At 38.0% G+C, this 12,742-nt stretch overlaps 2 protein-coding genes across 2 annotated transcripts in view; one reads left to right on the top strand and one right to left on the bottom strand.

Moving 5' to 3' along the window:
• Positions 1-2,625, top strand: part of elac1 (elaC ribonuclease Z 1) — a 6,499-nt gene extending 3,874 nt beyond the window's left edge. The window contains exons 4-5 of the mRNA XM_005722003.2: positions 655-865; positions 1,041-2,625. Coding sequence (XP_005722060.1) covers positions 655-865; positions 1,041-1,519 — 690 coding nt within the window. The 3' untranslated portion in view covers positions 1,520-2,625. The remainder of the gene's footprint in view (positions 1-654; positions 866-1,040) is intronic.
• A 2,235-nt stretch (positions 2,626-4,860) lies between these two features.
• On the bottom strand, positions 4,861-11,920 carry mier3b (mesoderm induction early response 1, family member 3 b). The gene is made up of 13 exons (XM_005722002.1): positions 11,892-11,920; positions 11,054-11,078; positions 10,705-10,850; positions 10,419-10,541; positions 10,140-10,263; positions 9,039-9,112; positions 8,842-8,914; positions 8,535-8,683; positions 8,285-8,366; positions 6,399-6,493; positions 6,179-6,306; positions 5,914-6,068; positions 4,861-5,822 (listed from the first exon to the last, which is right to left on the bottom strand). Exons 1-13 carry the CDS (start codon positions 11,898-11,900, stop codon positions 5,347-5,349), a joined length of 1,659 nt encoding a protein of 552 aa, XP_005722059.1. The 5' UTR covers positions 11,901-11,920; the 3' UTR covers positions 4,861-5,346.
• Between the last annotated feature and the right edge of the window lie 822 nt (positions 11,921-12,742).

Here is a 12,742-nt window from a genome sequence, read left to right as displayed (position 1 = left end):
AATTTCTGTGGCTGCAATATGAGGAGCTAAATAACCAGGGCTGCACATAAGTGGTCCGCAGGTGCGCATTCGCTGTCAAAATAAAAAACACACACAAGGGTTAGGGTTAAATTTAAAAACTGTACTTTTGAGTTAAAATATATATTTATAATTTTAATAAATGACAAAAATATCGAACCGTGACACCAAAGTATCGAACCGAACCGAACCGTGAATTTTGTGTATTGTTGCACCCCTACCAAAAAGATTTTAAAAAATTCTCTTTTTGTGGGTTCATCATTTCATTTATGTTTTTATAAAAATATATATGATTTTCTGTCATGCAGGACAGTCATACTCTTCCTCCAGAGAAAGTGCATCTTCACAGCTTTCCTCTTTACATGATCACTTCCCTGTGTGTGATGTGTTTAGGGTCATCTTTAAATTGTAGCTTTTTTTTTATTACTGTGCATGATAGTTTAGTTGTTTATTTAAAAGACATCAGTGTGCAAATTGTTGCTGATATGCCTCCTTTGACTTGCGCTGGTACATGTTTGAGCATATCTCTCAGCTCACCAGTTATGGCAGTTTCCACCTGAGCATTTACATTTTGTATTTTGTCCACTTGTATGCTGTTTTTTTCTGACGAATACTAGCACCTCTCTGTCTCCCCAGATGGCAGCAGAGTGCGGTCCTCTCCATCCTCAGGAGCAACCAGGCAGAACAATCTCCTTGGATGTCTCCAGTGACACTTATCTTCTCTTTGAAGACCAGAAGTTTGCGGTCAAAGCCTTCAGGTTGTTTCACCGCATCCCTTCCTTTGGTTTTTGCATTCAGGAGCGAGATCGACCTGGAAGGTTGAAAACAGAACTGCTGAAGGAACTAGGTGAGAGGCATTTTCTGTTCTTTTAATATCTCTTCATTATTTGTGTAATATTAAAAATATAAATTCCTTGCATATAAAGTAGATGGAAATAACTGTCATCACCAATTATTTATTAATGCAAGAAACAATTTCAGAAAAGCAACCCTTGCAGCTGGTCTCATTTTGTATCCTACAGGCCTGAAACCAGGCCCTCTCTATGGGCGCCTCAAAGCTGGGGAGTCAGTAACTCTTGAAAGCGGGCGTGTGGTGCAGCCTAGTGAGGTGCTAGAAGAAGCTATTCCTGGGAGGAAAGTCTGCATTTTAGGGGACTGTAGCTCGGTGCTTGGGGAAGGGCCGCAGAGGTTGTGCAGCGGAGCGGACATTCTGGTTCATGAGGCCACCCTTGGGAACGAGCACCGAGAGAAAGCAGTGGACCATGGGCACAGCACACCTGAGATGGCAGCGGCAGTAGCACGAGCTTGCTGTGCACGGAGGCTGGTGCTAAATCACTTCAGTCAGCGGTACAAACCCAGCGCCATGGTGAAGGAAGGAGATGAAGACCATGTTTCAGAGTTAAAGAGACAGGCTGAAGAGGCTTTGCAGGACACTGGGGTAGATGTGATTCTGGCAGAGGACTTTCTCACTCTACAGATCTCTCTCAGAAGATCAAGATAATAAGCAGCTGGTTTAGTGAGTATAAAGCTGGTAGTGGTTTTGGCTAAAAGCAGAGGAATTGTCTGTATATTTTATGACATAAGGTGAAATTGTCTGCTCTTTGTCTAACTTGTTTTTATTTTATTAAAAGACAAATTAGTCAAGCTCAAGGTCCTCTTGTTTGCAATCTACGTTGATAATCTATATTATCATTAACTATTTTTCTATTTTAGGGAATTTTATTACCTGTAATACATGTTGGCTCTGAACCTGAGCTTGGCAATGGCAGTTTTTGCAGTGGCTAATATGCTTCATCTCAGGCTTGATTAATTTGCTTTATTCAAGTCTTATATTCTGGTTCCTAAAAGCAAAATTGCTGAGTGCCAATGTCACGTTGCAGTTAAATCACTGTCCTCCAGCAACTATATCACTGGTTGTGGAGGAATGTCTCTGTAAGGTTCTGGCTGAATATAAGTAGTTGTTGAGAATTTCTGTAGCTATTTTGCAGATTTTTAACAGTTAATTAATCAATGAATTACAATCAGGCAGTGAGTGGTTGCAAACCTGATCTTATATCAAGGGAGGAACAATTTTAAAAGAAAAAGACAGCAAGTTTATTGCACGCAGTCCCAATAATGTTGTTCATTATTCAATCTCTAGCCAGTTTTCCCTAGTGTGACTAGGAATAGTACTTTTTAGTGCTTTGCCTACAAAGTAAAGGTTGCACCTTTGTGTTGATTGGATAGCTTTTATTTTGTAGACAAATGTTTTCATTTACTACTTAATAGTTGACAAGTGTTTGCAGACATGTTGCTGTCTTCCATGCAAACTGTGGGCACCTGAAGCAATCTGATAGAGACCAAAGTAAGTGCAAGGTTTTATTTTGGTATAACACGTGGTTTGTGACTAATTGTGACACCCAGCAACAATCAGCAACCACTTGCTAACCAATCAGGCAATACATTTTCCCTACCAACCTGTGGTTGTAAGGATTTAAGGCTGGTTCAGATGGAACAGGCAGGTAAGCAGAACTTGAGCTGAGATTTTGTCAGTTTAAAGAATGGTTTTGGGGGGGGCTGTAAATAATACTTGGTCCAAAAATTGACGAAAACTTTTTTTTTTAATATATATATATATCACGAGGAATTTAAGCCTCAAGTTTTGTTAAACTGCCGCTCTCATGTAAAGAATAAACGTAATGATAAAGATGCAGCAATAATCTTCGAACCTTTTCCAGAGCTTTATTTCTGGATCTGTACACAAGGTATTAAAGTACAACATAAAATACAAAATAATGTTTAACAAAAGAAAAAAAAAAACAAAAAAGAAAACTCAATGTTTATGTACAATTTTTATAAACAATAAAGATAGCTTCTTGAACATTTCTCATAGTGAAGTTTTTGATTGTCTATATTTCTGGATATACATTTTTAAGTTTTGTAGGTTTTTATTCACAAAGGTGTTTTTATTTTCATCAAAGGACTTTGTTTCCTTCTTCAAAACCACAACTGCTATATTTTTTTCTTTTTTAAACTTCAAAACACAATACAAAATATAAAATAAATTTGTTTAGTGCTTGCTTGCACACACAAGTCTCATACCAGAGATATCAATAAAATATCACATTTTCGAGAGTTCACAGGGTGGTGAAAAACCTACTTCTACTACTTAATGGCCTTTACATTCTGACAGTTTTTCTGAGTCTTTGTACAAACCACAGGTGAAATAAATATCACTGCACTGCTAAAGCTAGAAGAGCTTGGAGGACCTACTGCATTATGCACATTGCATTAAAAGAGAAACTAGCTCTCCACACACTTACAGCAGCAGCCATCCCGTTACCATCGAGACAAATATAGACGACGACAACATGTAAAAACTCTTTTAAGGAAAGAAACATGAGTGTCTTTTACACATGGCTGCATGTTTTGAATGCAAAAATTGCAACATTGAGTAATATCAATACGTCTTCGGGTAAAGCCGTTTTCAGTGGTACACTTGAAACAGGGCACAGCTGGCATGCGTGGTTTCAGCTGTGTCCTGGTGTCTGGGTGACTTTCCAAGGAGAGAAAAGAAATGAAAACACCAAGTCAACCAGTAAAATGCAAAACCCAAAATATCTGTACATATCTACAAATTATTGCCTTTCTGACAAGGAATCAAAGTAAAACCTTTTTATCAACACAGATTCACAAGTGTAAGAGGTCAGTTAATAGACTTTTTAAAGGCTATTTGCTAATTATTTACATGAAACACAGATGTGATTATCCTCTCTGACGCTGGCCGTTGAAACTGAACTGCTTGATTAAACTTAAGGATTATTAGGCATGAATGGACACAACAAACATGATGTACCCTTGAAACAAACTAAATAGTCATAGCACAATGCATAGATAAATTAAGTAAACACTACTACTGCATCCAATCAACTGACACTGACCTGCTAAACGTTTTACAACTCACAATTATGAACTTCAGTCAAGCGAAAAACAGCTCCATTTCTGCTACTAGGCTCCAAAATATTGTCAACCGGATTTCAAAAAGGCATAACTAGGCAGTACAGGCTAGGCAGAGGTTCAATACAAACTCAGAGAAGCTTAAAAAAATAAAATAAAATAATAATAATACTGCTAGCAGGTTAGGGGGGGGAAAAAAAAGAAGAAAAAAAAGGCGCTACTTGATTTAGGAACATATCCACTTAATTAGGACACACACACAGCTTAACTTGCCTAAGCGTAGCGTGAGTGAAAGCATGAACTGAAAGGGTGAAATAAAACTTTAGAATGAGAAAAGTATATGCAATAAATACATACTTTACTGTGTCGAGGTTTAAATGGCTATTAACCCAACCAGAAATCTTTGCATTGCAATATTGCTGTTATGGTTCGTTGATATTCTAGCAAGTAGCAGGATTTTAAAAATATATTTATATACTCAACAGTAAAACAAGGTGACTCCCAGTATATTAATTTGCTCCGGTATTTTTCAATCACCTATTTTAAAATGTAAAGAAAAAAACAAAACAAACAACAACAACAAAAAAACAACAAAAAACAAGGCCATTCATTTGGGTTTGACTAAATGGGCATTATTAAAAGGGAAAAAAAAAAAAAAAAACCCTCCAGTATTGGCCACTTTGAACAAAGGTAAATAAGCAGACAGACTACAAAGCACAAGAGAACATAAAGAGAAGAAACCCAAACAAGATGGCCTTAGCAGCTTAAGCCACGACACTTCCTGGTTTCCAAGCTAATCTCCATGCTAGTGTTGCTCTTCGTACAGTTATGTACCCAGGTAGATTCAAATCATATAAAAACCATTTGCACAAGTTGGGTTACTGGAAAGTACCTGTAAACAAAAAAAAAATAAAAAAAATAAAATAAAAAATAGTACCACCTTAAACAACAAATACAGGCAACTAAATGCTAACACCAGAGCTGGGGAAACTAAGTTTTTGGCAGCTAGAAGGATGGCAGGATAAGGTACTGAAGCTCTGAAGATGGTGGGTGTAGATGTGAAGGAGGAAGAGACACATCTCTCCTACTGCAGCCCCTGGGCCCTGCTGTACATGGACGTTACACATCTCAAGACCGCAAAACAAAAATAAAATAAATGGCTATATAAACTCTTGAGAGAAATCAAGATTTTAGTTCTATATGATAGACATCACTGATGTCATATTACACAAAAAATGAAAACAAAGTATAGTCATATACATATATATAGATATATATATATATATATAATAGAATTTAAACAAATTGAATTTTCCAGTGAGGTCAGTCTTATGTACAAGCAGGAAAAAAAGGGATCTTAAAAGGGAAGAACAGGGAAGAAGATGAGGAAGATCACTCTGACTGAAGTGCTGCAGTGTGCTGTGTGTGGTGCCGTGCATGTGCTCCCAGAAACCCGTTGGGCTCACCGCTCCCAGCCAAGCTCCCAAAGTCTGTGACAGATACTGCCATTTTGGCGCCGGTGATTCGGTGGTGATGCGTCGTCGTCCGTCGTGCATCAAAGTCCACTCCGAGGTTACCCACGGATACGTCATTGATAAAGGAGTCAGGCAGCGCCATCTTGAGTCTCTTGGAGGGCCGCTCACAGTCCTTGTTGACGCACACGCCTCCCAGCTGGCCCAGATCTGAGTGGTAGAAGCCAGCCTCAAGCATATTGAGGCAGTCAGGTTCTGCACCATTTGCAGGGAACCCAAGGGATTCCTCGTGGTTCAGGGAACCTCGATGGAGACTGTCCAGTGGAGGAAAGCTGTAGGAGTCCAGGCAGCTAACCTCTGCAGGACTGCATACTGTGGCTACAGTGTTGCTCAAAGCTGCAAAGACACAAAACAGTTAACAACAAGAAGTAGTCATTTATTTTTATTTTTTTAAACCATCGCTACACAACTAAGGTCTGTAACTAACCCGTGAGGTCGCTGGCAGTGATGGAGTTGAGCAGGCTAAGCTGCTGTTCTGTGGTTGTTTCCAGCCTTCCACCACCACCAGCACCTGAACACACGGAGGAGGAACTGTCCACAGCTAACCCCTCCGCTTCATCCACCAGCCTGTCCATCAGGTCACTAGAAACAAAGAAATGTCACTGGGTTTGTTTCTTCCATATTATGTGAACTTTTTTCCATTTTATTGAAGCAAAGCAATAAAGACAGACACTCCGTTTCATTTCACGTACGTTACTCCAGGATAGTTGCTGAACTTTTTCTTCCCGAACCGATTCTGCTGCACAAAGAAGTCAAAGCGCTCTGACTTTTTCCACATGTAATAAAATGCCACACATTCTGCTACTGTTCTTGTTGTGACCTGAGAGGAGAGGAGGGGGACAGAGTTTACAAAACTTTGTATACATTTTTATTTGCATACACTTGTAAAGGGAACCATAAATTCACACTCACTTTGTGTTTCTGAATGAGGTGAAAGTTCTTGTCATACATCTGAAGAGCATGTTCAAAGTTCTTGCATTCCTCTTCAGACCATGGAGGTGATTTTCCTGCAATGAAACCATGAATCCATTTTAACAATGGGTGTGCAAAGGTAACCACAGGCCATGTCGAAACCAAGACATGTCCCACCAATAAAATTCATCCCAACTGAATGGTCCATTATTCCAAACTTAGTATCAACCATTTAGGAATAACAGGCATTTTTATATAGTCTCCCATATTCCAAAGGTTCAAAAGTAATTGGACAAACTAATAATTTTTAACAAATGTTTAAATTTGCCTCAGATCGAGCACCTGTGGACAATACCAAATGTATTGATTTCTGTCGCGATGCTTTCATTGGAGCCGTGTTCAATTTCTATTTGTTTGTGGATCTTCTGCCTTCAGCTCCGTCTTCAGCAAATGTTAAGGGCCCGTAACACTCACAGCGGCTACCTTGCGAATTGTAACGCACACTAGACTAGAGATCGCATGATAACAATAACAAAAAATAAATAAAAATACACTGGGATAGCCTACTCAGAGATGAAATGCCGGTTTGGCAGCATGTAGCGAGGCTCCCGATGCTTTTTAGTGTGAAGTCACTCCAGACCGCCGACAGGTCTCGCACACAACAGTCGCTCTATCAGGTGACACATACTGCTCCGACGTGCTATGGTCGCGAGCTGGTGTATGCCATGTCAAAAGTTTTGTGAGGTGCTTTTGTGATGTTTAATTCATTTTTTTTTTTAAATTTCTCCCTGATATCCGATCCAGTAATTTAGGTCAAGATTGGACCGGTACCAATACTGTATATCGGGTTGTTCCATCTCCAGTTACATCCTCAGTCCTGTCACACATTGACATTATTTCGACTCGTTCTTCAGCTCTCAGTTTTTGTAACCCCAAACGGGTGGCTTGGCCAGACTGAAGGCAAAAATACACAATGTAGTGACCACAATGGGTCCTTAAGGGATACTCCGCTGGTTTAAGATCAGGTCACTGGCTTGGCAAGTGAAGAATATCCCATTTCTTTGCCTTGAGAAAATCTTGTTGCAGTCTCCATAATCAATAAACACATGCCATAACATTGCCTCATGTTTAACACATGATTTGGTAGTCGTTTCTCTCCTTCCCCATACTTTTCACTTCCAATCATTATGGTACAAGTTCATCTTGGTTTCATCTGTCTAAATGTTTTTAGGCAGAAGAAACTGCTCCTTTAGAGGATTCCTTGGCAGGCCTAATCAGGCGTTCTTGTTATTCAGTGAAACTAGTGGTTTGTAAATGTCGTCATCAGACAGTAAACGTGAGAGTTTGCATGCCTACCTGTTTTTTGTGACCGCGCAGACTTGTCTGCTGAGACAATACAACCATGCATGCGCTCAAGCAGCGGACGTCAAGTTGATTTTAAAGAAGTATAACAGGAATGAGAACTCAGGCATCAGGCCTCCAGCTGTCAGTGTCCACAACAGATTATAATCCAAGCTTTAGTTGTCTTATGTAGTCTTTTGGTGTTGCTGAGTGGCAATGTTTTCCTTTTTCAAAGACATCTAATTTGTCTAGTCCCAAAGGTTTATTTTGGTTTTTCAGCCTAATGATGGCGTCCTACATTTGCATTAACATCTCTCATATTTTGATGTCAGTGAACAGCCATCAAGTCCAATACTTGCAATCAGCTCGACCTCACATGATCAAGAAACTGTTCATCAATTCTCATTTGTCTAATTACTGAAAAGGGGGGGCCCATGTACAATAATGACTTTGAATGAAAGTGAAATCTACATGTGAAGCATTTTGAGTGTCTTGAGGTGCAAACGAATCACAATGACATTTCCTATGAGAAATCACTTGCTTACCTTTTGAGGACTGTACATGGTTGCAATATCTTTCTAGTGCTTCGCGGGTGTTGTAGTTGCATTTTACAAGCTCACGTAAAGCCTACATTGAAAGAATGAAAGAGTAAAAATTATAGCATTTGCCAAAATTGATCAGAAACAATTAAACAGATATGAATGTCAGAGAAAATACCTTTCTTGAGGTGCACTGCTAATAACACATTCATCATTTTATCAAACCACGTAAAGGACTGAGTAAGACATGACTGACCTGCTCATTGTCTCGCACATGCATTCCTGGTTTGTCACACCCCGTCTTTTCATCTGTCGTCCGTGACAATACTTCACACAGGAAACTTCTAACCTTGTTTTCTGATAATACACCTGGACTCCACAGTAACTCATCTTCATCTTCATATGCTATACAACCAAATACATGATGTTAAAATTAATCACCAGGTGTACATCACCTATTCTTAATTGAATGGTTAACAACACTGTAAGCAGCCACATTAAAGAATAGATTAGGAACGTGTGATGAAAGCAAAAAAAAAAGAAAAAAAAGAAGTAGTATTCACCTTTCTCCTCATCTTTGTAGTGACAGAGGCAAGAAGGAACTTCTGCTTGGTATTCCAATCCCACCATTATTTCCTATTACAAAGCATAAGAGGGCATGTCTGAATTCAAAAGCAACCTGACTTAACATGAAACAAACATGAAACGGCGAGTAAACTATATCCTATATCCATGTTTCCAAATGAAACAAATCATTTACCTTTCTCGAGTCCTCTGGGCATGGGCCATCTTCATCACACTCTGACTCTTTATCACCGTCAGAAATAGCGTTTGCTGGGGTTTTTTTAAAAGAAAGAAAAAAAATGTTTAACAATTAGTAAATCTTAAATACTTTAGTACACCCTGAATTTAAATGGCAGCTGCTTAATGCCAAAGCCGGATGTTTTACCCAAAAGATTTTTTTCCCAGTTTTTCTGCTAAAGGTTGTAAGATCTCCTCAAACATACTTGAAGCTTTCCAAAGAATTTAGGTAAAGTTATGTGTAAAGAACCAACACTGTTTCAAACCACAAACCCACGGTAAGTTGGCTGAGTAACACAGCTGCAAAAACAAATTTATGACAAAAATATTTTTCCAGTAAAATGACTGAGCTAATGATTCATTTTTGTTATGTAAACTGCATAACAAATCCCAGCTGTTTGTCTTTATTTTACAGTGTTATAATTATGGTTTTATTTGAGTTACTTTTCTAATCCAACCTATTTGTACTTTTTTTTGATTCTGGCTCTATTTGGACATGCTAAAAATTAAATTTAGTCTTAAATGGACTTGAGAACAGCAGTCAGAGACAGATAAGCTAAGCTTAACTTACACAAATAACTGCATTAGCTGCAGACTTAACACATCTTTATCTAAATGTTTTGTTAGACAACGAGCCTTGTCAAATTTTATAACCTTAACAGTAACTTTTTCCATCAACAGCTAAGTGGGAGAAGTGAATATTTCACAGTGCACAACAGTAAGTGACCCTCCTTTATAACACCAAGATCCACAGTCAAATTACCGTTTTATTGTGTGACATATTACACACTAGGTTTTAAAATAATTAAAAACTAGTCAGCTGCACCAAATATCTGTGACAAAAAGAAGGGAACTGCTACTACATTTAGCATTCACAACCAAAATCTAAATTTGAAATTTTGCAAACTACACATCTTAGTATTCTCAGTATTCTCATAATATTAATATAAAAAAATAATGAGCACATTAATCACTGTATTGCACACACTAAAAAAGATTTAATTCGGACAGTTGCAAACATAAAATACTTTTAATTTAAAAGTAGTAATCTATCACTTACATCTAAGTGTTCTTGGGAAGAAATCAGTGGCCTCATGGGAGGTAACTGAAGGAGTCAGATCATCAGCTGAGGACTGGGTCTCCTCCTCATAATCTCCAGACAGAAGGTCTTTAGCTATTTCCTCCTAGTGAGTAAAAGGAATATAAATTGTACACCATACAAAAATCATAAGTTACAAATATAGTATTGTTTTACAAATTAACGCTATATTTATTGCCAATTGCTTCTCACAAATCTACTTAGCAACTGTATAACTACCAAATAACAGCAACTCCTTACCTTATCCAAAGTCATGTCGGGGAGCTCATCAGTCAGGTCTCCAGAGGAGCTGTCTATACTGGAGCCTGCTGAGGCCTCATAGCGATAAATGGCCAATAGTTCCTCTAAAGGCATGTTCCCTTCCTGTTAAAAGAAAAATGAATGTAAAAATGTATCAATTCCATTTCACAGGGTTATACTGTTTTCATGTACGAAGTACAAGATGGTCAAGTTGGACAAATTTATACACTGCACCTATCATATGACATTTGGAATGGCATATGGATTTACTGATTTATTATAATACCTTTTCCAGATCTGCAATTTCAGATCTGAAATTTGTTCCGCCTTCCAGAGACTCTTCCTCCTCCAGAGTCCTCTCATCATCATACTCATGAACTAACATTTCTGCTGTTGGATCAAAGTCATGGTCCTCTGATGATAAAGAGCCAACTGAATGAGAAAAATGGAAAGAAAAATAAAAGAATTATAAATACCAAATTGTTATCGTGCAATAAGCAAAACCTTACTTTATTACAAACTCATAACATTTTCAGAAATTCATCTCTATATTTCTGTTTACTATTATTTGTGAAAAGTAAAAATAGAGTTTTGAAAGCACACCTTAATATAGATTACACAGTAAATTGTATTACCTGGACTTGAACTCCCTAGGGAAGCCTGGAAAAGAAGGGAAAAAATACCATAAATTGGAGCAAGACAGAAAATTTGAATTAAAATAAATTACTCGGGGGCTTTAACCTCAAATATTAAAACAGGATGACCAATAAAATATTTTTACGTTGTGTGTAATATGACCCAAGGAAATAGCCGGGCAGGAAAACTGCAATTGTCGCTAATGTTACCCGATATAGGTGGCTAATACAACGCTAGCCGAGCTGCACACTCAGGGAAAGATACGTTTTTTTAAACGCTGGAATAAAAAATTTCCCCAGAGGACTGAATAAAAAAAACCTTGTATAATCGCTTGTATATGTCATTGCAGATCCAGTACTGCTTAGCTAGCCGGAAAGCTATTTCCAAATCCAAATGTTAACGCTGTCCACCGAAAAATGTAAACACTAATTTCGTTTGCGCGGTACTGCAATCGATAAAGTCGAGCAACCTTTTAAATGTAGGTGCCGCTACTCCAGCCTGAACATCAAAAAATATTTTTCCATTCACCATAAAGATTATATGGTCTGCAATTTACTTGAACCAGCAAGCTAACGTTAAATTTACGTATGAATTTACACAGCCGCTTCACCGAAGCAGCTGAGAGCGAAGGCGCAGAGGCCTCGTAGTGAAGGATCAGTCCAGACATTTAAGCATATTTAGGAGAAATAAAAACAACAATTATGAGACGAAACACGCTATACACAAGGCAAAAAGCATTGTTTCTTCAATCGATTGCGTAAAAATGAAAAATACAGCACACAAATTTTAAAAATGTCGATTTAACATCGATTGCTTCTCCCCTGTTTTCCCTCTTACCTCCGCCATATTGGTACCTTTAGCTAATGGGCTCCTTCTAGCGCAGTACCCGGATCAGCGCTCTGAGCCAATCAGAGATCCAGGTGACTGCTTGAGTCGTGACGCCGTTCAAACCATCTACTGGTCAGACTAACGGTAATTACTAATAAACGGGTAATTTACGGTATAAAAATGTGAAAAGCTGAGATTACAAGTCAAATTGCCGATACACATTCTACCTACAACATATCGGTGTCATGGCGTTGGCCGGTGCCTTACACAAAGACGGTTTACTGGAACATTCCCGGCACATCCCAGCTGATTTCCTGTTCTCCTTACCGTATTTATCGAAGCTATGGCATCTAAACTACTGTGTTTTCAACACCGTCTTGTTTTTCGCTGTATTTCTGAAAGAACAGTCCAATGCGGAATTCAAATAGAAATCATTTAAGGTTTTCCAGCTGTAACACTGGATATTAGGACAGTAATTTGTATGCTACTGTAATATTGCTGCTAACACACCTGTCTTCTTAAATAAAAAAAAATGCACAATTTAGCTATAGATAAAAAATTTTTTATTAAGTTGACCGTTTATTTATCATAAAATGATTTTACTTGAATTTTGATCCCTTACCAATCAAACTCCTTGATCTGCACATTCCTCAAACTCTTCAAAGAGCAATTTGTTGTATTTCTATTTGAAAAATAATACTCTTATAAAGCACCATACTAATTATTTTAGAGATAAACATAGCAATAATTACAGTTTAAGTATGTTTTTAATCATTGTTTTTATATGTTGATATATTGTACTGTTGGTGGGCATTTAACTTTCTCATGAGAAGCTCAACTTAATTCTGCTCAATAATTAT

The sequence above is a fragment of the Pundamilia nyererei genome, unplaced genomic scaffold, assembly GCF_000239375.1.
Source record: "Pundamilia nyererei isolate P.nyererei 1_Seehausen unplaced genomic scaffold, PunNye1.0 scaffold00006, whole genome shotgun sequence".
Lineage (NCBI taxonomy): Eukaryota > Metazoa > Chordata > Actinopteri > Cichliformes > Cichlidae > Pundamilia > Pundamilia nyererei.
The sequence above is the reverse complement of the archived record's forward strand: the minus strand, read 5'-3'. Positions and strand labels throughout refer to the sequence as shown.

Coding starts and splice junctions, on each gene's coding strand:
- mier3b (XM_005722002.1), bottom strand. Junction 9,113..10,139: donor CTTCCCAAGAACACTTAGAT/GTAAGTGATAGA, acceptor AAAAAACCCCAG/CAAACGCTATTTCTGACGGT. Junction 8,684..8,841: donor CTACAAAGATGAGGAGAAAG/GTGAATACTACT, acceptor TTGGTTGTATAG/CATATGAAGATGAAGATGAG.